Source organism: Zonotrichia albicollis, chromosome 1 (assembly GCF_047830755.1).
Source record: "Zonotrichia albicollis isolate bZonAlb1 chromosome 1, bZonAlb1.hap1, whole genome shotgun sequence".
In the NCBI taxonomy this organism is placed as follows: domain Eukaryota; kingdom Metazoa; phylum Chordata; class Aves; order Passeriformes; family Passerellidae; genus Zonotrichia; species Zonotrichia albicollis.
In genome coordinates this window covers 120,976,227-121,001,447 of record NC_133819.1, presented here as the reverse complement: position 1 = coordinate 121,001,447, position 25,221 = coordinate 120,976,227, and the positions used below count along the sequence as shown (strand labels likewise).

At 35.5% G+C, this 25,221-nt stretch overlaps 1 protein-coding gene across 10 annotated transcripts in view; it reads right to left on the bottom strand.

Annotated features, from left to right (window-relative positions):
- Positions 1-25,221, bottom strand: part of C1H8orf34 (chromosome 1 C8orf34 homolog) — a 156,672-nt gene that overhangs the window by 45,139 nt on the left and 86,312 nt on the right. For all 10 annotated transcript variants that reach the window (XM_074552072.1, XM_074552051.1, XM_074552058.1 and 7 more), the window contains one exon: positions 14,405-14,540. In XM_074552072.1, the coding sequence (XP_074408173.1) occupies positions 14,405-14,540 (136 nt within the window). The remainder of the gene's footprint in view (positions 1-14,404; positions 14,541-25,221) is intronic.

The following is a 25,221-nucleotide window of genomic DNA, read 5'->3' as shown; positions in this document are numbered from 1 at the left end:
AGTCACAAACACACACAAAAGAACTCTGGTACTTGGACTATTACAATTTCTTCTTCAAAAGTAGTATTATTCATAAGAAATCTCCACAGTAAAATGAAAACACTTAAAAACTCTTAAGCAGAAAGAAGCATTCATTAGAAAGACACATAGGTTTAGAAGCTACCTAAAAATTACTGTCTTACTAATGCTTGATGCACTACTTCATCTTTCAACCAAAGCATTCTTTCAGCTATTAATTATTTTAATGTGAGTCTAAATTTGATACCTGATACCCAACATTTTTTCCCATATCTGTTTCTAGTGGGATTTCTTGCTTAGAGGACATTGTTTCAGTTATAGTAACCAGCTGCATGTTGGAGCTTCAAGAGCTACAAAGCAAACAGCCTACAGGTAAATATTTCAATTTTCTTTGACCCCAAAATGCATTCCAAGAAAATTGTTAAGGACTTCAGGACCAAGGATATTCTGAATAAATTCTACAGTTTTAGTGCAGAAGTATTACAGAGGGTCTATCACTACAAGCAAGCTTGTGGATGTGTGAATCACAGTTCTCCTACTGGTATGATCTTAAAAATATGATTCACAGAATGGGTCAGACTGGAAGAGACCACAGTGGACCATCTGGTCCAACCTCCTTGCTTGACCAGGGTCATCCAAGTGCACATGGCACAGGGTTGTGTACAGATGGTTCTTGACTATTTCCAGTGAGGGAGACTCCACAGCCTCTCTAGGCAACCTGTTCCAGTGCACGGTCACCTGCACAGGAAAGAAGTTCTTCCTCACGTCCAGGTGGAACTTCCTGTGCATCAGTTTTTGCATATTGCCCCTTACTCTATTTCTTCGCATCATCAAGAAGAGTCTGCATCCAGCCTCTTGAAACTCTCCCTTCAGACCCTTGTAAACATTGGTAAGGCCCCCTCTCAGTTATCTCGTGGCTGAACAGGCCCAGCTCCCCTAAGCCATTCCTCTCAGGAGAGACGTTCCAGTCCCTGCACCACCTTTGTAGCCCTTCACTGGACCTGCTCCATGATCTCCATGTCTCTCTTGTCCTGAGGAGCCAGAACTGGACACAGCACTCCAGATGTGGCTTCACCAGGGCTGAGTAGGGTTAGAATCACCTCCCTCAACCCACTGGAAATGCTCTTCCTAACACACCCGCAGGACACCATTGACCTTCCTGGCCACAGGGACACACTGCTGGCTCATGGACAGATGCTGTCCACCAGGACCCAGGTCCTTCTCTGCAGAGCTGCTTTCCAGCAGGTCGGCCCCCTGCCTGTGCGGGGGTGCAGAGCAATATTCCTCCCCAGGTACAGGACCCTGAATTTGCCTTTGTTGAATTTCAAATGGCTCTTCTCTACCCATCTCTCCAACCTGTGAAGGTTGGATGCAGGACATATTCCTATTTGAGAACTCCTCCAGCGCACTAAATGTAGACATACATGATGATTCTCCTCTATGTCAACACTGTTGTTCTATGACATTCTTAAAATAAATAGTTAGAGAAACTGAAGTAAATTTGATGTTCCAGCAGAATGCTAGAATTAAAAAATACCAACATACTTCACGTAATACTTCTTAGGACTACATGGGATTAATAAAAATAATTACAAACATAGGTACTTTCTATTATCAGGGCTTAAGGAGAAGGCATAATGTATTCTAAAAATGAAGAAATGGAAATGCTTTGGATACCTCATAGTGAGATTTTTGCCCTCTAGTATTGGTTGTTTGCATAGACTACTGATTCAAAGTATGTGTATTAATAATTGTCTAGCACTAGTTTATAACAGAGGTTGTACTTTAGGAAATTTCTGTGCCAAATAAAATTCAGAGAGTGATTGTCACTTACAGACAGAAATTTAGATTATATTTAGGTTAATGCTCTTTTCACCTATTCTTCCAGAAATATGTCACCAAATTCCCATTCTATTCCTTCCTAAAATGAACCAGTAGAATGGCTATAATTTTTAGACAAAATCTCCTTTAATCCCAAATACACAACTACAGGCAAGAGTTATATAATTAATGCACATGTGGTTGGCCTTCAAATTCTGATACACAGCTAAGGACTTATTTTTGTTTTTAAACTTAGCAAACTAGAGCTGCATAACTGTGTTCAAATTCTGATATTCCCTAGAGGTGAACAGCAACAGAAACTGAAACTCCACTTGAGAAGAAATCCTGAAAACCTCCTATTTCAAGAAAATACAAATGCTTCTGCTGACATTTCAGTAGTGAAGAAAAATTCCTTCAGGGGCTCCAGGACAGTAAAGGGCACTCTCCAAGGAGGAGGGGGAAATTGCATGTCTAAGCACTGCAGCTCCAGCCATTCTCTCTGCTTTGCCCTGTGTCAGCTAAATTTTATTGAAACTGAATAAACACTGTAAAAAAATTTGGTTTCTGTGAAACATTATTCCTGAAAACACACATTTAATTGGAAAATTCCTGATCTCCATTGCTAAAGACTCAGTTGACTTCTTTTAGCTGAATATGGTGAGAAGCAGTGGAAAGTTCAGAAAAGAATCCTTAAATCATTCAGCAAAAGGAGAAGTAAAGCAATTTTCATGATCAGCCAAAACAGGCGCATATTTTTAAGGGCACAACAACAAAGTTCTCTGAAAAACAGAGGTAGTGTCAAGTTTGAATTAGAATCTTAATTAACGAGATTTTGACTTGTTGAATCACTTATTTTCCTTAAATTATTTCAAAGTAGCTTACCCATTCTCTTGAAAAAAACCTACCAAATACTTCCATGATTTATAGTTAGTTTCTTTATGAAGCAGTTATTATTTTGGAACAAAAATTCGAATACACATTTTATAAAATTAATTAATATCATGAACTTATTAACAAAAGAAACTTATTATATATATAACATTATGATGTTCCCTTGTCAGCCAAATGGAATTTTAATCAGAGATGAGAAGAAGGGAAAATTTGGCTTATTGGACTTCCATTTTTTTTCTCCAAATCACCTACTTCCTTTCTGTAATTTAAAACTTCATATCTACATCAAACCTTCTCTGATAGCACTGGAATACTGAGTTATAACTTTTCTAGGACAAATACATAACTCCAGGGAAGTTATAGCAACAGAGATCAGACAACAAAAGCTCTGAAAGGCCCCACACGCTTTTAGGTTACATTGAATGTTTTCTTGCACCTTTCCCTAGCAACCTCAACACCAGTAAGAGTATTTCAAGCTTCACAATCATCTGTCCTGACTTGCCTATAATAATGAGTTTATTTCACTCTTTGTTCCCAAACATACTGGTCCAAATTCTGACCTCATGTACCTTGACTTACTGACTCCACAAGTTCTGCACTCCCTCATACTGCTGTAAAATCCAAAGTTTTTTCAGCACCTAAATATAAAGCCAGGAATTTCTGACTTAGTCCATTTGTTTTACTAATGTCTTTTACAAATATAAAATATGAAAACTGTGCCATAAAAATTCCTATTGTATTCACAGGTACAGAGACACAAAGATGTAAGTTTTCCAGTACAGACTGTACCGGTTAATATAATGGTAAAATTATATTAAATAAATATTATTAAAAAATATATAGGAAAAAGTACTCTTTATCTGGTAAAACTCCTCATCAGCTTTAGCTACACACACTGCCTTCTTAATGAAGATTAGATTTTTAAAAAAGTTTATATGATTTTTAGATCACTGAACTGTATAAGAAAAATGCCTTAGATCCTCTAAAACAGGATTGAGAATTTGGTGAGCAATGAAAGTGGCTGCCACCTCTGAAGCAACAATAGAAAAGCTCTGCAGCATGTCATCTTGTTATATTAAGAAATCAGTGCCATAGTTTCTGTTTTCACTCTACACTAAAACACAGGAAGCATCTGCATTGAAGAGAAATAAAGGATGAGGACTATTGGATTATCCTGCAGAACATTACCTAGGAAGGCAGACATTTCCAATATCAAACTATAAGAACACACAAATAAATAGAAATATGTAGTACCATCTCTAAATAAAATGTAGGAATATATGCTTAATGATGCAATCAGCATGCTTTCCAATAGACATTTATAATTCATTTAAATCCACTTTAAAGAAGTGATCCAAGGCCACCAGGCATTGTTGTTACTATCAGCAATTCTATTCATGTGAGACATACAAAATTTATATTATTTGAGTTTCACCCTGATCTAAGATACAATGAATCTTAACTAACTTCATGTTCACCAATACCATTCAAATGACAGTCTATTTCTTGCTTTTGCACTCACTTTCTTAAGGACACCGTCTCTTAGTGCTTAAACATCAGAACACAGAAAATTACTTGAAAAATGGATTTTGGTTGAAATTCATTCTCCTTTTGCAAATTAAAGACATTGTTTTCCAGTTACTCTTGGAGATCTTTGTGGAAAGTTTCCACATCACCAATAGTTAATGCACAGCATAATGTTTTCAGCTGGTAAATACAAGAATATACATTTGCTGAGCAAAACCTACACATTGACACAGCCTGCAAATTAATCTTTTTGTGTGCTGCTTGCCTTTCCAAAATGTCTGAATGCAGGTCTTTGTGCCTTTAAATAAGTACACTCTGCAGTTATTTCTGAGGAGAACCAAAAGTGGAAATATATTTCCCAGAGTAAGGAATCCATAAAGGGACTGAATTATCTAATCCTTTTACAAGATGAGGAATTAGGCCATTCTTATGGCAATCTTTTATCTGCTTCTGGCTTCAAACCATTATCTCACAGGAGAAAAATTACAGTCTTTGTCAGTCTTTTCAGACTTAACACTCTTTCTTCTCCTGTGAACCATTTTTCCTAGGACTTGTGAAAGAGTTTTGTGTGTGAGTGTGCATTTGTGTCTTTAAGAGCTATATTAAACTGCTATCCAGAGCCTCAAATTATGACCAACAAGCTTCCTCAAGCTCATGATCTCCTGGCTTCCTCCCTGTATCTTTTTCATCCAGAAGAAACTTCTGTGGCTAATATCCATCACATTGTTGTACAAAAACCAGAAAGAATCTCGAAACACTGCCGTAGAGAATTAGCTTGCAAAGCACACATCAAAGAGAGCAAAGGAAAAGAAGGGTGAAAAGCTTGGTAAAGCACTTGTCTTTAAATTATTGGGGGGGTTAAATGGGTTTTGCAGGGGAAAAGAGAAAGACATGTCGTGACAAGATCTGCAAATGAATGACAGAATGAATCGGATGTTGCCTTCCACTAAATTGAGACAGAGAAGAATAATTTTCAGAATCAGCAAAATAGTATTAATTTAATATTCAAATATGCCCCTACTTCCTTCATTTTTACAAATCAAGACTAAGACATTAAAAAGGCCTAAAAAAATCCTTTACATCTACAGTTCTTAGAATTTCTCTGAAGGAGTTTCAAATGTTTGCAAGTGCACCAACCTGCTCAAACCAGTTCTCTCTTTAACAACCAGCCTGAAATAAAAAAAAAACAAGAAACAACAAAACAGGTACTGTTGAACAACAGTTCTAACAAAAGATAGTCCAGTGACATGCCACTAATTCACAGCATCTTATGCTGCATTCTTCCTGCATAACCAAAACCACATATTAAAACCCTGTCAGTTAAGTCACAGTAGGGCTATCTCCAGATAAACTTGGTGCACTGCCATGTTACCCAAACCAGATTTATTATGATAAGGTGTATGTGTAATATGTAATTCACATGCAAATGTACCTAGTGCTCATGTTTCAAGTCAAAGGCTATTTTCACTAACATGTAAACACTTATCTTTCTTCAAACAAATGGAAATCTTCCATTACTTTTATGCTGACTGACAGCTTTTTAAGTCAAGAAAAACCAAGTCTACCTCACATGTGCATACTATAAGGAAATAAAATAAATCCAATACAGAGGGAAATACATAATCTGAAAACACTGGTCTCTTCATAGCTTATTATAATTTTTGATAACAGATTATATTTTCACATTATTTTTTCACATTATACTATCACAGTATTTTGTGGAACTTCTGATAGGACTGAAATTATTGCTTGGTGAATTTACCAAGTGGGAAAAACATGTAAAAAAAGAGGGAGGAAAGTAGTCTGATCTTTCTGGGATTTCTGTCTGAGCACTTCATGTAAATCTCCTGTCTTGTATTGCTGCCCTCCCCAGACACTGTTAAGATTTTGAAAACAGAAAGACTTTGACCATTCTTCCAAAACACAATTCATTGGGAGTTTTCCAAGAAATTAATTGAGGTTTAGGATTAAAAATTATACTATCTTGTGCACTTCAGAGGTCAAACTTAGATCCATGGACTCAAAAAAATAATTTGAAATCACACAGGTATTTTCTATTTTGCATTCAGTAAGATGTTCCAAAGAAACACAAGACAGTGAAAGAAAAGGCAGTGTGTTACTCTTAAAACTTAGCAAGTCAGCCTACGAAATCTAAAAAAAATTATTGATGGTCTTTGACTCTGATAACCATAAGCACCAGTAAAAACATTTTCTGAATTATTTTCTTCTTCACTGTTTTTCTTTTGTTTTGAAAGCACAAGATACCAAAGTGCTACACCACTTCAGGGAAGGAAAGACAGAGTGATTTATTTTTGCTGTACTTAGCACTTACAAAACCAAAGGCAATGAATACACTATTTTGGCTATTTATGCATCACAACTGGGCAAATTAACCACTGCCCAAATGCAACTCATTGAAAAAGCAAAGTGAATATTTACTTTTTAATTTTTTTTTTTTTTTTTGCCACAGCTTTTTCTTTTCCCATAATTATTTTCGTTTTTCTACTTTATAAGAAGTTTTAACTAGCCAAAGGAAAAATATGGGGTTTGTTTTCAATTTTCCAAAGTGAAAGGAGATTTTTAAAAGTTATAAAGCAGGACCATATGGAGTTTAATTTACTTGTTTGCCACTATTAAAAGGGAAAATATGCAAATAAAACATTTTGTTTAGGACAAAGTCTGTGAAGCTGGCACAAACAAACATGAGGAAAATTCAGCTCTTTTAAACAAGAGGTCCAATAAAACTAAGGTTACAAAAAAATAAATAAAGGAAAAAAGAATGTAAAATAGTGACATGAGTAATCTGGAATGTTTAGTACTTTCTGCCCTATAATAATAGCCACTTTGAAATAGTACACAGTCAGAAAGGTAATATGAAATGCATGACAGAAAAGAAAAAAATACATGTATGTAATCAAGAATTTTGATTTAGATTTGAAGACACGAACTTCCTCAAAGTCTGTACATGAACCCTAATCACAGAATTTTCCCTCTAACATTCATTCTGTACCAACTACCTCAGTTTGGAAACACTTTTCCTGCTTGGTACTTTGAAGTAATTTGTTCCCAGGTTTCAGGAAAATTAACAAAGCAGAAATTTCTGCCAGAAACTGACTCACTAAGCTGGCCTTACCACTACTGGGCAGACATACAAAGACTATTCTTTATGCAAATACATGTACCAAACCACACATATACCTGTGCCCACTCCCCAGTATTGCATCACAGTGTACAGAGTCAAATAAGGGATTATATGGAGCACTTGAGAGGTTATTCTTTCTGAAACATCTGTGTATTATTGATTATTAATATTAGAGTCTATAAAGAAAAACAGGGAGTTATTTTATATCCACTGTGATCAAGTTTTGTTCTAATTCCATTACCTCTTAACACGGCAGTAAAAGGGATGATTATAGCTCATGTAAACCTACCAGAACCACCTTTAAGTTAGCATCTGCAGATTTCCTTCACAGAGCAGTTTTGACAATTCATGTAGCAGCTAAGGAATATTTGCACATACAGAACTTTCCCGGCTAGAATTCAGTGCAGACATAGCTGTTTATTATGTCACCCAGGCAGCACACACTGTTACATATGGTCAAGAAAAGGGGAAAACAGTCCATGGAATTTCAGTGCCATTTAATCCTGCATGCATTTTCAAGGTATTACTCTCTCTGAGGTGACTGATGTCAGAATGCTCAGCTTGAGAAAGAAATCTTACAGCCTGACTCGAACAGCAGCAGTCTGCTAAAAACAGAGCAGAAGCATCTACTGTGATGGCTTAGTCTAATTTGGCAGAGCATAAACCTAGACCAAGTGCCAAAAAAATGTACCAGTAGCTAAAGTTACATCCTTTCTTCTGCCAGGACCTATGGCATCTCTAGAGGATGCTGGATGTTGACCATTTTTCACCCTACCTGATGAGCCTCTATCCCAGTGTTGCACGGTGCAGTATCCATTTCCTGACACCTTTCCATCCCCAGTTCTAGAGTTATTTTGGGATTACATGCCTGGGCAAGGTAGGAGAACCCATCTCATTTCAAAACACAAGTCAGCCATACCAGTGGTTTCTGTTCAGGGAAAACAATGACATTGAGAGTAGACTTGTCATAAACAAGAAGGAAGGGATCTTGTGCAAAATGAAAGCTGAGGAAGCTTAGTAGTCTTCCTTTCTTTTCTTGAGGAAATCTTCCAGGAGCCTATCACCATTGTCTGTTTTTTAAATGTAGACTTTAATCAGTATTTATTAACTTCCTCATAAAGGTAATTTAATTAAGTTTTCTCTTTGGTGTCTGAAGTTTCAGGAGTGTTGTCTGGGGACAGTGTATACAGTAAAATAGCTTTTTAACAGCAATTTTTTCTCTCTTTACAGTCATCAGATTTTCTGCTTTTGATAGTTAAACTAGATTCACTTGTCAAGCTTCAGACTATTTTTTTCACAGCTCATTATCAAGTTTTCCACCAAATACTTCTTTATGACCTCAAGTTTCATTAGAATTGTCAGAGCTTTGTGGCACTGAGATAAAGCACTTCCATACAAACGCTAAGATTATAAAACAGTTGAATTCCCCAGCCAACCAAATAATTCCTGTTCTTTTCTAGAGATATATGATGGCCAATTCAAACAACAGTTCCATAGTTTCCACCATTAATCTGAAATTATGTCAAATTATAGCTGGCTCCTTCATTTCTTTTGTCTCCTCCTCTGTAGGTTCCTGGTTGTCAGGGCTCTATGTCATTAAGATCTGCTCAAATTCCATTGACTTATTGCAGAGAACTAATATGTGATTCTAAATTTCACTTAGCACCACATAGTTTATATGATTATATTCCAGGCATCGATGTAGTGGAAACTATATTGTAGGAAACCAAACTTTAAAAAATCCAAATTGTTAAAGAAAAGGTTACTGGTAAATAAACAAACTAACTTGAAGACTGAAGGACAAGATATCTTAAAGGTGTAAAAGTCAGAGATGATGAGCAGGGTAAGGTTTCACAAGCAAGGGAAACTGGCATGAGAATTTTTGAGTACTTTCTTCAAACAAAGTTTTCCAAAAATATCTACATTGGCAGCATGCACAGAGTACCTCATTTATTCTACATTAACAGATCAAGGATAGAAGTTCCTACACTTGAACTGTACTCCACATCCCAAGGATGAGAGAAAGAAAAGTTCAATTTTATTTTTTTAATGTATAGATGTACTTTGTTTGTTTATATCTATATTTTTGATTCCTCTAGTATGTTAAAAGGCCTCACTACACTGTCCTTTTGCTTTAGCTAATCTTAAAATATTAAATAAAACATTGCATCTCAACCCTACATTTGTATGCGACTAGTGTTCCTTCCTAACATTCTTGTTCAGAAGCCTTCAAGCTTGTGGCACAGTATGTTTTCTATAATCCCATTTCTTTTTTAATCACATGCAACCCCTTTTTTGTATTCTATTGATGTTAAAAAGAATGAATGCAGCCCTTGCGCTATTAAAAACAAAAAGCTTCTTACTTTCAGGAATGCATTGGCAAGACTCCACAAGAACAAGATTTAACTTTTGAGCATGGCAGTGGGCATACAAGGCTAATGGGTGGTCCCTTAAAAAAAGAAAAAAAGAAAACCCCCTGTAATTCATTCAATAGTACATTAATATTATCTTTTACCTTATGGTTGATTAAATTCTTGCAAAACGCTCAATGTGCAAGTCACAATACATATCAGAATTATGGAAGTGGTGTTTGGCTTTTACAAATTGTCATTTAAATATCTATTTAACCCATACAAGTTTTGTTAATGTGTGAAAATGCCTTATAATTCATTGGCCAAACCTGAAATGCATTTGTTTTTCCTGTATGTGAGAAAGGATTCACAAAAACATGTTACAGAATGAGTCAGTCTATTTTATAAGCCACTCAGAGCAACCGTGCCCTTGGACAAAGAAAGAATTATTATAACCATTTTACTCAAATAATCAAAATCCAGATCCATTTTAGTAGAAGTGTCCTTCCCAATTTTTCAGACTAAATAGAAAAAAGCAAACCTTCCAAATACAGGATGGGGATTTTCTGTAGCCTTTTTTCTGTATCTATAAACCTTGTTTTGTTCCACCTTGTGAATGATGTCACCCCTTTATTTAGATGACTTAATATGCTACTTAACTTGCCCTGTAGCCCAAGAGCAGCTATGGGAATTACATTGTTCTGGTAGCTACTTCCCCATTTGAAAAACCTCTTAAAGCTGTTATCCATCTGCATTTCGCTCATCTTGTGTGAAACATCTATACAGAAAACAGTAAGCTCTCTGTTTCTTACAGTTATATGCCAGACTACAAACCAATTTATACTCCAGTAGAATTAACCCTTCCTTTAATTTCTCATCGCCCTCTGGGGACTCTTTTACAAAGGTTTTTTGGGATCTTGGTTGTTTTGGGGGGAATTTTTTTAATTTTTTAAATCATAAGCTATAAAAACCTATTTGATATGATATATTGAAAGAATTCTCCATTTTTATTTCCTGAATGTCTGGGAGGAGAACTTTACCTTTTTTAAAAATTACAGATGCTGTCTGTGATAACTATCTACCTGTTTATTATTTGAAGATGATTGGTGAAATTATTATGATTAATGGTTAAATATAAATTTCTAAAAAAAGTTACAAGTTTGGGAGTTTTATTCTTGTTCAAATAATGTGAATTCTGAGTTTCATTTCTTATGATTCACAACTAAGTTTGTGCTTTTGTCTCAGAGACTTAGGGCAAGTGAGAATATTTTCCCAAATGTAGTGTCTAAACATCATTGCAGGTTTCCTCCACAATATAAACTGGATTTAGTTTGTCTTGCAACAAAACTGTTTTTTATTTCTAACTGTAGTCACTTCCATTTGGCATTCCTTTTTTGTGATACAAAGGGAAGGAGCTATACTGGCTCCTTTACAGACCAAATGAAGTCTGATCACAAGTATCTCAGCATGGAGGAAAACCATTGGTTTAGTCCATTTTTTTCACAAGTCATTGCTCTCATTGTAGGAAGCTCCAGAAGCCACAGAAATATAAGATATATAGCTGCAGACTGTAGCAGGTGGTTTTATGGGGCATACAAAATGAAACCAGCACTATTCTCAGGCTAAGGTAACCTACACATAGCCATAGACCTGTTCACTCTAATTCTCAAATAATTAGGGAGCGCTAATGATCTATGGCAAGAAAATATCATCCTAGAAGCAAGAGCATCCAAAACTAACACACTCTTTTAATGAAGAAATTGGGTGGAACTTCAATAAGAATAGTCATCCTTTCCAAGTGAGATACAAAATATTAAGCCAAATTACTTAAAGCTAGTACTGAAAAACGCCTTCAATTGTTTAAATAAACATCTCTTAGAAAAGCTCCAATATGTCCAAGAAAGCAGGAAAACTTCTGAAGGAGGTATCATAGAAAGTAAATTGAGTGGTGAGTAATGAGAGCGAAGCATTTAAAAAAATACATCAAGGTTGAAAGAAATCAATTACTCATGCAAATGCATGAGTAAAATTCAACTTTTTGTATGAGCAAAGGCATGTTTCCTAATATTTGGAACTTCGCCAATTAAATTTCAAGTAAAAAGTCGCATTTCTCCTAACAACAGCCAAAATACCTTCAGCAAACCTAATCTGGTAATCTTACTTGACAAGGCCTATTATCTATACAACACCACTGCCATTAACAGCTCAAATAATTTCAAATCCCCTTGTACAACTGTAAAATGAGTAACATTAAGAGGAAATATACCTGTTTAATTGTAACCAAAAGCATGCATAACAGCTTTTATTGACTTCTTTTTAAATTGTATTCAAATATGTCTACAATCAAATCATACAGTATTTTTATATACACTGTACAGCACACAAGACTAGTTAGAAAATGGTACATGAAAACATAAAAATATAATTTCTATAACAAATTAATAGTCTAATAGGTTCTATATTTTGACCTTACATTAACTATTAGCCTTTGTCATAACAACAGAAACAAGGGCCAACACTGAGAAACTGATTCAGTGAGACGATCTAATTTTATAGCACAGTGTTTTTAATGGCTATTTCATTGACTGACAATCTAATTGCTCTTGAAATCAAACACGAAAAAACTGTCTTCATGTCTTTGAAGCCACTTGTTTCATGCAACTGTCTGTACCCCCTACTTCATCTGCTGCAAGAACGTGCCAGACTAAACCCCTGTGAAGGTACTGAAGAGAGAGCTAATTGCACTAAAAACTGTCTTGACGAGAGGAAAGGTGTCCTCAGTAAGAAGGAAGGAATGCTCCAAAAGAATGGAGAGACTTTATCACCTTGAAGAAAAAAATGCTAGCTTCCTCACTACTGAACACAACAGAAATACTAGTTTGTCTCTTTTGACTTCCCTTGCTCCTAAAGAGATGGTGTATTTTTTTTAATTCCTCCATAGTTTAAAGAAACTGCTAAACTGCAACAGGAGTAAAAAGAATCACAGTCATGAAGGTATCACCCAGTTCCTCACCGATTTCCTTAAACACGGTAGGGAAATCATTGAAGGTGCACACGCAAAATAATGCATTGTTTTGCATTCTCTGGTAAGCGAAGTGACAAAAGGGATCTTTTTCTCCCAGCTCATTTTATTTTAAAGGGCAGAATCGTTTATTACATGCAGTTAAAGAACAATACCAATAGCCAAGGTTGCTAGGTTTGGCTCAAGATCTGAACCCTTTGTTCCCTGGTGTGCAGGACTGAGAGAATATATACTATCTTGGCACCTGCTGTTAGCAGCTACTTAAGGGAATTCAAAACTTAATTAACCTTCATAGTAATCCATAAAAGATGTTATGTAAGTTCAGAACCTCAGAATTTAGAGAACTTAAGGTTTCTATATTCCTTACTTCTCTACTTCTTAATCCATGGACTATGGATGTCGGGTGAAAAAATGTGCCACGCTTTCATGTTAGGTAGTTGTTTGGAAACATTTTACAACATAAGCAATTTTTTTGCTTGAATTGGGAAGAATTCCATGACTTGCATGTTTGCTCTTTTCTCAAAGCATAAGACCATACTGCTGACAAGCAAAACTCCAGAATTACAAGGCCATCCAGTCACTGCTGCTCTGACAGTACTGTGAAGTTCCCTGAGGCTCCACAACCCTGCTAGTGATGCTATTGCACGAGTGATTCAGTTCTGCCTGTAGTTGTGCTTCCAGAGCATCAAAAAATGTCTTGAAGCATGTCTTGTATGTCTATATAAGAGCTTTAGAAAAGTAGTAATTTATGAGCAAAATGGGGGGAAAAGTAGAAAAAAATAGGGTGGCATATGGCCAAACTTTTGACTTAATTTCACCACAGGTTGCTTTTTATTTACAAGCGGCTAATCCGCTCTCAAACTACACAATAGAGCAGCCACTGGCAAAGGCAGGCAGATAAAATTGGCATGCCTCTATATTGTTCTTGCTAATCTGAACCATTAACAGAAGGGTGAGAAGGCTAGTTTTGTCATTTAAACAGGCTTAAATCCTTTCTCCAAATGAGCTTTTGTCTACAGAGAAGAATTCATCCAGGAAATTTAAGGGTTTCTGTTAGTGTTGCATTCTCGAGTTGACTAAGCTACAGGAATACTAACCTGTTTATTTGGTCTTCATACTGTAAATGCAGAAATTATTGCCAGTTGTCAAAACTAAAAGGGGTTCAACCTGACTAAATTATTTCTCAGAGGTGAGACAGGATGAGATTATAAAGTGATCAAAAGCAACTATTTGAAATCCTGAACAGCACCTGTGCAACTAAATCTCCATTTATACAGGTGCTTTTCAAATTGGATTTGAACCCTTAAATTCCCTGATTCATCCTCCGAAAAACCACAGAAGCTCAAATAACTAATGAAATTCAGAGACGGAAGAGCTCAAAATAGTTTCAAGCTGTGAAGCAAGGCCTAAGACTAACTATGTTCTTTGATTCACCGTCGATGCAACATATCAAGCATAAACATAAGTTGCACAATTCAAATGCCAGAGGTCATAGGGTAGCCAGTAGCTAAGAAATTATTTTTTTTTAGCACAGGAGAGGTCATCATCTGGTCCTTAAGCACAAAACACAGCCAAACACCTGGAGGAAAAAAGTGTATTGGTTAGCACGATCTGGTTTTGTTTAGATTTTACCTGGCACATCTTGCACATATATTCAATGTGACCTTTGCTTGAGGCTCAGCCGTATGAGCACTTCGAGTTTGATTGAATTTGCTCCCAGAAGACACCACACTTGTTACTCCTTCCATTCTGAGATCATCTAGATCCTCTGCAACAAGAGAGAACAATGGGATGAACACATGATTAAATTTTGCAGCAACAAAGAAGCCTTACCTGTAGAATCACTAAAAAATGGAACTGCTCAAGAATCGGGAAGAAAACAGTTACTTGCATACTAATAGGAGAAGACATTTGAGAGCATTTTTATTTTTTATATATTATCACCATCTTATAAGGGGTTCCTTAAAAAATATTTAGTATAGTTTCCACATCAAACCATGCTGCATATTTTAAAAATCTTTATTTATCTGGTTCATTTTAAAAAAACTTGTCATCAAGAGATGCTTTCCAATAGCTCTATTTGACACTGGACATATTATATTGAAGACAAAAACATTTTTTTTTAATGTATGCTATTTCTCTGTGTTTTTTTCATCATCTATTCACCTAGCAGTGAAAAAATATTGCTAAAATAAGCATTCTGTTAAACCCACAAAATACGAAATGGACATATATACCACATTGAAAGGGACCATAATATACATGCCTAAATCTACCATATTCCTGTAATATGGGCAACTCACAATAAAAACTGAATTTTCAATGACTGTAAAATCGTTCACATTTTGAAGGGAGACAGAAGAGGGTCTCAGAGAATTTTTTTCCTAAGATGACACTGGAATAGTGCAGCTCAGCTGCACTGTAAATGAATTCTCTTGGTTTACAGTCAGGCTATTCTTTCGAGATTAATCTCTATATTTTTGCTAACACAAAACACAAAATATTTTTTGCTAACACAAGTTCTCTATGCCTCATGTATCTATAAAGCCAAATTTTCCGTTGTTTATAACTTGATTAGACTCTAGCTGAAATGTTAACAAGCAAAGCACTGGCTAGCTTTTATTAAATGATCATATACTGACCATGTAACCATGTGCAGAGTGATGCATGTGGTTTATGGTACACAGTATGCCATCATCTGATTAAAATGTCTTTCAGATATTCTATACACATGAATTTTCCTATATTTACATTTACAAAAGAAACCTAATGTTAAAGGATCTGAATGAAGCAGGAAGTACAAAAATATTTTAAATCCCAATATCAGATAGAGAAAAGTGACAGAAAACTTTAAAATCAGAGGAGACTAATTAATTGAATTAATTAGAATTTAAAATACACAAGTAGTCATTATAAACCCACAGTGGAGAACCAAGCTGCTTTTCATACACAAATAAATGAGATACAACCCCCCAAATCTCTACCCAAAATACTTCTGGTTGTCCTCTACAGTTCATAGACCCTACTCTTACCATGGTGCTTTAAACTTCAGGCAATGTGGTCAGATTATCTGGATTATGTCCTGTTAACAACACTCTTTTGGGGAGACATGGATTTTAATAAGCAATAGTCAATAACAGCTAGGCTAAACTCACACGAAAAATTTGTGACCAAAGTTCTTGAACTACATTTTCTTCTCTGTAATGTTTTATTTTACTGCTTAAGAAAACTTTCCTCCCCACCACCAACCCCCAGCCAATTTGTTGCCTTGATATAAAATGACAAGTGTAGTGAAGTTTCTGGCATCATTTTACACCATTTCAACACCTTTTCCTTTAAATTTCATGTATGGTTAATACACAAACTAATTCAAAGGACCTGGAAGGTTATATGATAGAAAGCTATGAAATCAACAACCTATGAGTCATTTCAGAAAAGGTATTACATATTTGGAACACATTATGTATTAAAATAAATGCAGTTTAATTGTGCTTTAAAGAGGTGTGAAAAGTTCCATACTTTTTAACAGATGTAAACCACTGGATGAATTACAGCTTAAAAGAAATTGAAGCATATGCCTCAGGTTTTTCTCCCACTAAGCAGATGTGATTTCTTTAAATAAGGTTTTCAACTGTTCTCTGCTTGATTAACTTTTGGTTCTCTGCTGCCAAGTGTTTTGACAAAGCAATGATATAGGCTGCCCTCCATTATACCTTTTATATTTGAATTTGGATTTCAAACCCATGCCCTTTTTGTCATTTTTAGTCAACTACCGGCCTTTTTCTCTCAAAAGAAAATTAAGTTAAACTTTGTGCAAGAAATGTGGATTCAAGAGCTGCCTGTAGTAGTAGCCAATAGACAAGTAGGCAGAATAGTATGCAGGATTGATTGTCAGATGCTGTTAGAATAACAGCAGTAATGTGCATACAAAATGAAGATTTAAAATACCAAAAACCTACATCATATACAACTGTTATTTTTCTCAAGGAATTTTAGTTGATTGAATTCAATACTGGATGGAATTTGTCCATGGTAAACTACAAAAAGCTGTTAATAATACAAGTAAACAGGGAAGTGTAACTCCATGTACCAAATCCAAATAATAACTGCAGCATTTGATTTAACTTCATTACTGCACCTCTGCATCAACATGGAATGATTTCAGTTTCTTCTGGATACCTCAGATTTACAGTACAGATACTGAACATTTTCTCACTAAAGCAACTGGGCTTTGAGAAGCTGCCTGTTTTGTAATATCCACAACTTTGGATGGGAATTTTTGAGATGATAAGCAAGTTTATATGCCATCTTCCAGATCAACCCCATCCATCACTAAAGGCTTTTAATTAAAAAAAAAAAAAAACAAAAAACCAAAACCAATAAAACAACAAAATCTAGCAGCAGTAAAACAATGTATCATACAGAAATTTTAGTGCTAAACTCTGAGTGTATGTGTGCATATTGTTCAATAATTCATGTGTACTTTGCAGAAAAATATTTAATCACAAATAAGAAAGTTATTAAAATAAATACAATCCATAAATGCAACAGTGCTTTTTAAGAGTTAAAAAAAAGGGATCCAAAGGTTCAGATGCTTTTATCAGAAAGAACTAGTCTTAGCAAAATAGGATTTCATTAGAGAGTCAATACAGTTACAGGGTCTGGACACTGAATCTTTTCTCTTTCTTTGTATTCTTTGCTAGACCAACTAGTGATGATACAGCTGAGTGGCTCCGTGATTTTATTGAGCAGCAATGAGGTAATTCACAGAGAAAAATGAGAAAGAAAAGCCAAGCTGGTGACTGCTTCTGTCATGAAAGACAAGAATGCAATGAAACTTCTCAAGTCCTTAGAAAATTGTTATCTATCTTTGTATAGTGATAGGCTGAACGTTCACATAAATGAAACAAATCTCATTTATGCTAATAAAAGTTTGCTATTTTAATGTATGATTGTTCACTGTATTTCTGTGCTTTAATGTTCACTGTCTGCTGTTCTCTAGAAAGGGCATGTGAAGACCCAGCTTCAGTCCTACAGAAATTTCAATTAAATATGTTCTTTGTGTTAAAAAAACTACATGTGAACTAAGCAGAAAGAACCTTACATTTTCCTCAAATCAGCAATTTACCACAAGGAATTCACACAGCTGCAATCTTTATGCTTTGCCACAGCAATACACGAAAATACTTGGAAGTGAGATAAAGATCAAAAGTGTAATATAGCATAGCAGAGAACCAGATGTTTTCTGGATTAATAATAATGCTGTGCTAAGTTTAATTTGTTGTGATTTTTTTCTATAGAAAACTTTCACCAAAAAGGGGAGGGGAAAAATGTTGTCTAGTTCAACAAAGTAAGAATATAGCCCAACAACAAGGTCATGTTTTTAAACAGGACATTGTTCACAATTATTTACTTACTTTCTTTTTTGGAGCAAGGGATGGGGAGAGGGGAAGGGGCGCTCACTAGTGCCAAGTATTCCAGAAACTGTGCAAGGTTGCTTATTGTCTTGGGATGACAGATTGTGGAATCATCTTACAAACACAAGAATTGCACACCATTCACACAGAGCTCTTCATATGCAAAACTCCTATAAAATACAGTGAAAGCTTAATTGCACAGAAGGCTCATGTAATCAGATATGTTGTATTGTTTTCTATGATCCAGTCACTCTTGCCTCCCTCCTCCATTATAAAACATGTAGTAATTTTCCAGGAGTACTTCAAGAAGTATAAGGTTCAAAGCTGGAAAAAGTCTATGGCAGCTCAGTTTCTCTGTTCAGTCTAATACTAAGAAAAGCACTAAATGTTTTCATGTGAGAGTAAAAATGCAGAAAATTAATTCTGATTTATATTCTTGCATGCCACCAGGCAATCCTGGTGCATCAGTAAAATAATGTCTCATTTGTTGAGGCAATGAATTCCTCAGGGTAGTGTTCTTACATTGCAGTAGACATTGATGTATTCCTTGTACATAGGATTTGTCGTTGGCATTGTTGGCTGAAGCACAGACTCTTAGTATGCACTACTAATCTGATTTGAAAACAAAGGGTCCCCCCAACCAACCAAAAAAAAGAGCCAAAAATAGAACAACAAACCAACCAAACAAACAACAAAAAAACCCTCAAATCAACAAAACACTACTGCTGATAGAAGTTCTGCTTGTGGAATCTAAGCAGCTTTATATGTCATATTTTTATGTGTCTTAATATGTTAACCAATCCTCTTTGTTTTAGATAATTTATCTTGCCAGATATCAAGAGATTCCAACAAAAGACCACATTAATGCCTAACAAAATATTGGGCCAAGCATGAAGTAGGCTTCTAGACAAGGAAGAATCAAGAACTTAGAATATCTGATGCTCCACTCCTGAAAAAGATATTTTAAGTATTTGCTTCAACAGATGCAAAACTGGAGTTATACTCTGCAGTACTCTAAGTGCAGGACATCTCATTTTGTTTTTTCAATGGCATGGAGCAGACAGTGCTGTTAGTCTGGTACACATGTTCTAAGATGTTTTTCCATAAACATCTTCAAATGCCAGAATTTCACCTAGTTCAGACTCATGCCATAGACTTTTGATACAAATATCATTCTAAATAAATACATCAACAGCCTTTCCCTTCTTAGGCGTATCTAAGATTTTTGAACACAATGTTCTGAAGACATCTTACTTAAGAAGCATCTCAAGTTGACAATAAATTCCCTAAATGTTTCTGCTTTCCCTGATGATTGCACAGAAAGCCAACTGAAACATGATGCTGCTGAGACCTTGAGTTTGCACATTTATATCTACTTTATCAGTTGTCAGCGCCAATCTAGCAGAATCTCACTTCATAGTCCAAAAACCACAAAACCAACATGGGAGTAGGGAGACCAGCATTGTTTCAGCTACTGAAATACAGAATCATTGATTTGAGTTCTCACTTTTAATCAGCAAGAGTGAAAGGAATCTTTTTTCAGTATCTCTCTCTTCCTATTTTCCCCCATCTGGGATTGGAATTAACATAGGAGGTAGCCTTTTCTTATGAAGATGTTCTAGTTTCATTAAACACTTCAATATCTTAGAAAACTACATGAAGGACTGGCCCAGAGGGCTCCTGCTTATTCTCCCTTTTTCCACAAGGTGTGATAGTTATTTTTGACTGAAAACAAGAAACTGTAGGCAAGACTAATGGAACACTGACTTAAGAGATGAGAGCATCTCTAAATACAGTGCAGGGGCTATGTAAATAAAATGAGCACATTATGGACTCATTTTATTTACATGAGAAAGTCTATAATCACAGTTGAAAATTGGCATCACAGTTGAATTGGCATGGTGCTCTCTTATCATTCTCCTATTGGTAAGCCAAGGATCTAGCATCACCAAATAACCACTACTCACCCACCAGTTCAGCAACAGTAACTGACTAAATAACTATTGTTGCTCCTTACCAGTAGGGGTTTCATACTCATTGGTCAAAGTCATCAACTAGAAAGTTTCATTCAGTGCTAATTAATTATTTTTAAAACTTTATTTTTACATTAATGGGAATCTAGAATTGTTTGGAGCATTTTAATTACTTCTACATTACCAATAAAATAGAATATTGCACTTGCTACATCACATTCTACAATGCATTACTGCAATTGCTGTAACTGTACACCAGTGCTTGTACTGCAATAATATGGAATCTCTAAAAGGTCATAATGAGATAATACACAAAACCACCTGAAATTCTGGAGTTCAGAAGGCATCTAAAGGAATGTCTTTTAATGCTTTTCCTTGGTAAATTTTTCTTCCTTTTTTCACTTGAATTTTAAGTAAAGAAGCTTTTAAAATTAAAAGCAAGTTTTGATCAATATTTCTAATTAGCTCAAATTCTATCGTCACTTGTTCCTGCAACTACGATAGTTGTGTGCAATTTGGGCCACAGTTCAACTCTGCGTTCTTAAAGAAAACCACCAAAAAAAGCTTTTTCATAATAATAGAAAAAGCCATGTTTAAATCCCTAAGTTTTTCTTCAATCATAACAAAAATATCAAAGCATTGGAAAAGAATGTATATTTAAAAGGTTTCAGTTTGTGGTTTTTTATGTTTTAACAAAGGGGAGACAGCTGTAATATTTTGAAGTGCATTTGGTTAACACAATACATATGTGCCTTACAATATATATCTGTAATACTGAACTGCATATTACATTATTGCTTACATCTTTATTTATTAAGTCTATTTTGAATTAAGCTGATAATTTGCATACTGTTTATATGAAGTTTTACAGAAATAAGCTGAGTGATTCATCAGTTCAGTATTCCTCACAAAACATAGAGCCACTAGAGTGCATTTTCAGCCAATCAGCCAAAGTCTTATCCTGCTTAGCATTTGTGAATCAATTTTTGCACTGAGTGCCGCATTCATAGCTCTTTGCAGCCACATAAGTTACTCTACCAGTCCCTTCGCTAGATTAATCTTAGCTAGGTTGTTGAGAGGTCAGTGGAAATTCATCCACCTTTTATTAAAATGAAAGTTGCAGCAAAGCATAAAAATTACAAATAATCTTATGCCAAATATTTCCAGTAACACTGAACCTTCCAATAGGGCTTTTTTTTTTTAACTGTTTGTGCAAAGATTTTTGGAGTGTCCGTATGTGTGCTCTCTTTCATAAACCTACACACATCAAGAATTCCTATAGTGCAAATATCTCTATTTCCTCAACATTTTTTAAAAAATTAAAATTATTTAAGTAAAACATTCTACTTGTCCTCTTGAGAATTTTCTTCATGAAAGAGAACCACAATAAGTAAGAAGCTTGATGCATATACAGCTTAAATTTTCTGCTGATAAACTAGCACATCTCCCATTTTAGAAAAAGTTCCTTTCAGTCAGGCACTACTGCACCTATTATGCTATAAAAGTTCCAGTTAATTTAGGGATTAATAAATGAGTGATCTCAGACTGGACAGTTTGGGCAGGCAGGGAAAAAGCAATGAAAGCTCTAAACTCTCTGTGTGCACAGGCACATTTAGCAACAGATACTTCCTATGTTGTATGTGAAAGTTCCTAGTGAGCTCTAGGCTCATGAAAGTCCTGACTGAGACAGTAGCCACATAAGTAATTCTATGATAATCACCAAAGCTCTTAGCTAAAAAAACCTAAAGAAACATACTGTGGATGATTTCTATTGCTCTTCAACTTCGGCCCGGCTGCAAAGGGAAAACTGCCCTCCTTGTACCTTTTGCTAACTGTGAATCCAGGATGAGAATGAGTATACCATGGCATCCAACGACCAAGGCTCTGCCATTTCTTCCAGCCCCATCCCTCTATCAGCTTGCATCAACTCTGCTTGGTCCTGAGACAAGACCATCTGTTTTGTATCACTATTCTTATTTTGGCCAGACACTGGGACATCTGGAAGACTGCACTGTCTACACTCTGAGAAGCAGACACTGAGCTGGATACCATCAGCATACCAATGGCATCACAGCTGACAGTACATGCTCTTCCTCACTCATTGATTAAATTCATACCACTGACATCTTTCCAAGGAGGGTAGAAAAAAAAATATAATTTTATCTCCCCAGTTGAGTCAAGCATGTAAACTAGTAGGTATGTCAAAAACATTCCACACATCCAATACATTTATCATTTAATAAGGTTTTAAAGATACCATACGGTTTTCCAATTTTTTTTTAAATAAAGAGAAGTAAATGCTTTTAAAATAAAGTTTAGGTTACTGAAAAACATGTCCAGTTGGAGATGTATAGGTGCTGTTTATTCTGTTACATTGCTTTGTGTAACCTATGAGTTCATTGTCTTATGTTTCCTCACGCTTTTGGTCTGGAAAGGAGAAAATTAGGTTTTTGGTTTTACTGCAATGCTTGTGCAAGCATTCTGCAATGCAAGACTGAGACCTGGCTGAAATGGAAAATGTCCTACTAACATATAATACATTTGGTTGCGACACTTTCATTGAATATTGCAGGACAAGATTATTGCCTAAAAGTAAATCAAGCATTACAGCATGTCAGGTCATGGAATGTTAGTTCAAGCCTAGTATCTTAAACATCATAGAGAAACATTTGCTTTTACTCAACACTACTTTATCTTCTGGTTATGAATGACACATTTCTCCAGAAAATCTCATTTCAGAAGATTAAAATCATTTTGAAAATCAATCAGCAAATTTTATCTGACAATTCTGCTTCTCAAGACACACTAACACTAATCATGACTCCACTGAACTCAAGGGGAATTTTCCATGACTCCACAGACTGAAAATTTATCTTAAGTATTTCAAGTTTATGCCTTTTGGGTTTTAGCTCCTTAAAATAAGAGCTGTGAAACTGAGGTAGATATTGAGCTATCTTTAACTTTGGAGTCCACAGCAGTGGAACAGAATGTAAACCACATCCGCTGGCAATCACTGTTTGTCCTTTTCCTGTGGAGGATAAAAACCACAGGCTAATCACTCTAACCACACTTTCTGACTAAGAGGGAGTCAGAGACTCTGGACTGGCAGATATCAAATGTTCCTCTAAGAGCTGTGAAAAAAAGGTGAAGGAAATGCAAAACATTAGGAAGCACAACCATCATATGCTGGATGGAGGCAGCAGAAAAGAGTACATTGTATCACAGAAGATAAATCACTAATTTATTGTATTTTCTTCTCAAAAAACCCCATCTGTTCTAATTTCCTAGACTGCAGGCAGTTTGTTAGAAAACCTAAAAATGAAATAAAGACAAAGCCACAGTACAAACCATATCAACAGGAAGAAGAACTGAGAAAATGAAGAAAAAAACCCAACAGCAGGAAAGATCCATTTCAAGCCAAAAGGAAACAGGCAGCACTGCACCAAGAAGAAAGTTAGGTAAACACTAATAGGCCAAGTAATTCATGGCACACTAGCAAACCTCACTAGCCCTGAAATACTGTTAGCTCAAATGGTGGATGAACGAGGTCAAACTTGCTAACCTGCAGACACGAAGGATGCAGCTCTGTATTCCAATGGCTTGTTCCCAGCGGTGACGTCCCATTCTTACCCCTTTCTACCATTCCCAGTGATATCAGTGCTTGATTTTTACCTGACTCTGGTCAGCATATGAAAAATACTATATTTACGGTGGAATCTTCTGCATGTGTGTTGATAGAGTTGCAGAGCTGCCTCAGCATACTAAGGGTTCAAGCATAAAGATCCATCTAAAAGAAACAACAGGAGCCTACGACTCTGCCTGAAGAAATAGAGGAGGAAGCAGGATCACCTTCTCCAACAAAAACAAGATTTCATATTCAGTTAGGCTCAGCTCTTCTCCCAGAGCCATAACCCTAAGGGGTAAAAGCATCTGGTATTTAAGTAACACTAACAAGTCAGAATATGAGCATGTTTATCAAAGCATCAGTAATAAAGAAAACAAGATATCTTTTTCACAATAATAGAATGATACCTCATCTGCGACTCACCACTGCTGCTTTAACGACCTTAAAATTTAGTGTAATTTTGCTTCTTGCTTCTCTCAAGACACAGAAGTTTTTCAAAACTAAGATTCTATGAGAATATACACATCTTCAGAAACACATTCCTAATATATTACCAACATATGATTCTTAATATCATGTGTTACCACATTAAAGAAATTAAAAATTTTCCATTTTTAAAAAAAACTATTTCACATGGCAAGTAATCATTGCCTTTTATTTTTTTCTTACTTAACTGAGCAGTGCCAAGCTGATAAAATCTATTACGACTGAACTTGGAAATAAGCTTGAACTTGAGAAGCAGAATAAAATCAGGTTTGTTATCAACACAGTGTCTTACCTTCTTATCACCTTTTCCTCATCTGTTTTAAAATTCCTGAAATATGGTAATGTGCATAAATTAAATTATATCTGATATTATGCTACAGTTTTTTAAATGAATGCAAACCTACTGGACGAGTCCTGATATTCTGAAAATTAACATAAATTAGAAAGGTGATCCATAGGCTCAAAAAAAAATTTCAAACCTTAGTAATTTATCCATTTCCATATTACAGATACAAATATTATCCTGAAACTAGCGTACACATACATTTGATCCTTCATAAAATTATGTCATATCAATTAAATTGCATTCCTTCAAATTCAACATCCCTTAAGTTTCTCAAAACACAAGAAGCAGTTTGTAACATCTGACAGTGAGTATTTCAGCATATCCACAGAAAAAATTTCCTCAGCTCCCAAATGATCTTTCCAATTATCTAGGTACAATCAAAGTTCCTTCTCAGATGAGCACTTCAAAACAAGAAGTTCAAGAAGCTCAGAAGGCTGACAAAACTTCCCAACACACCAGTGAAACTCCCCCATATGATTAATGTTCTATTTTTTATGGAGCATTTCTCCATGTGAACATTCAATATGATGTGAATTCTTGCCAAACTGTTCCTCATTTACCAACTATAAATTATGGCTAATATAAAGAAATCAAATCCATAT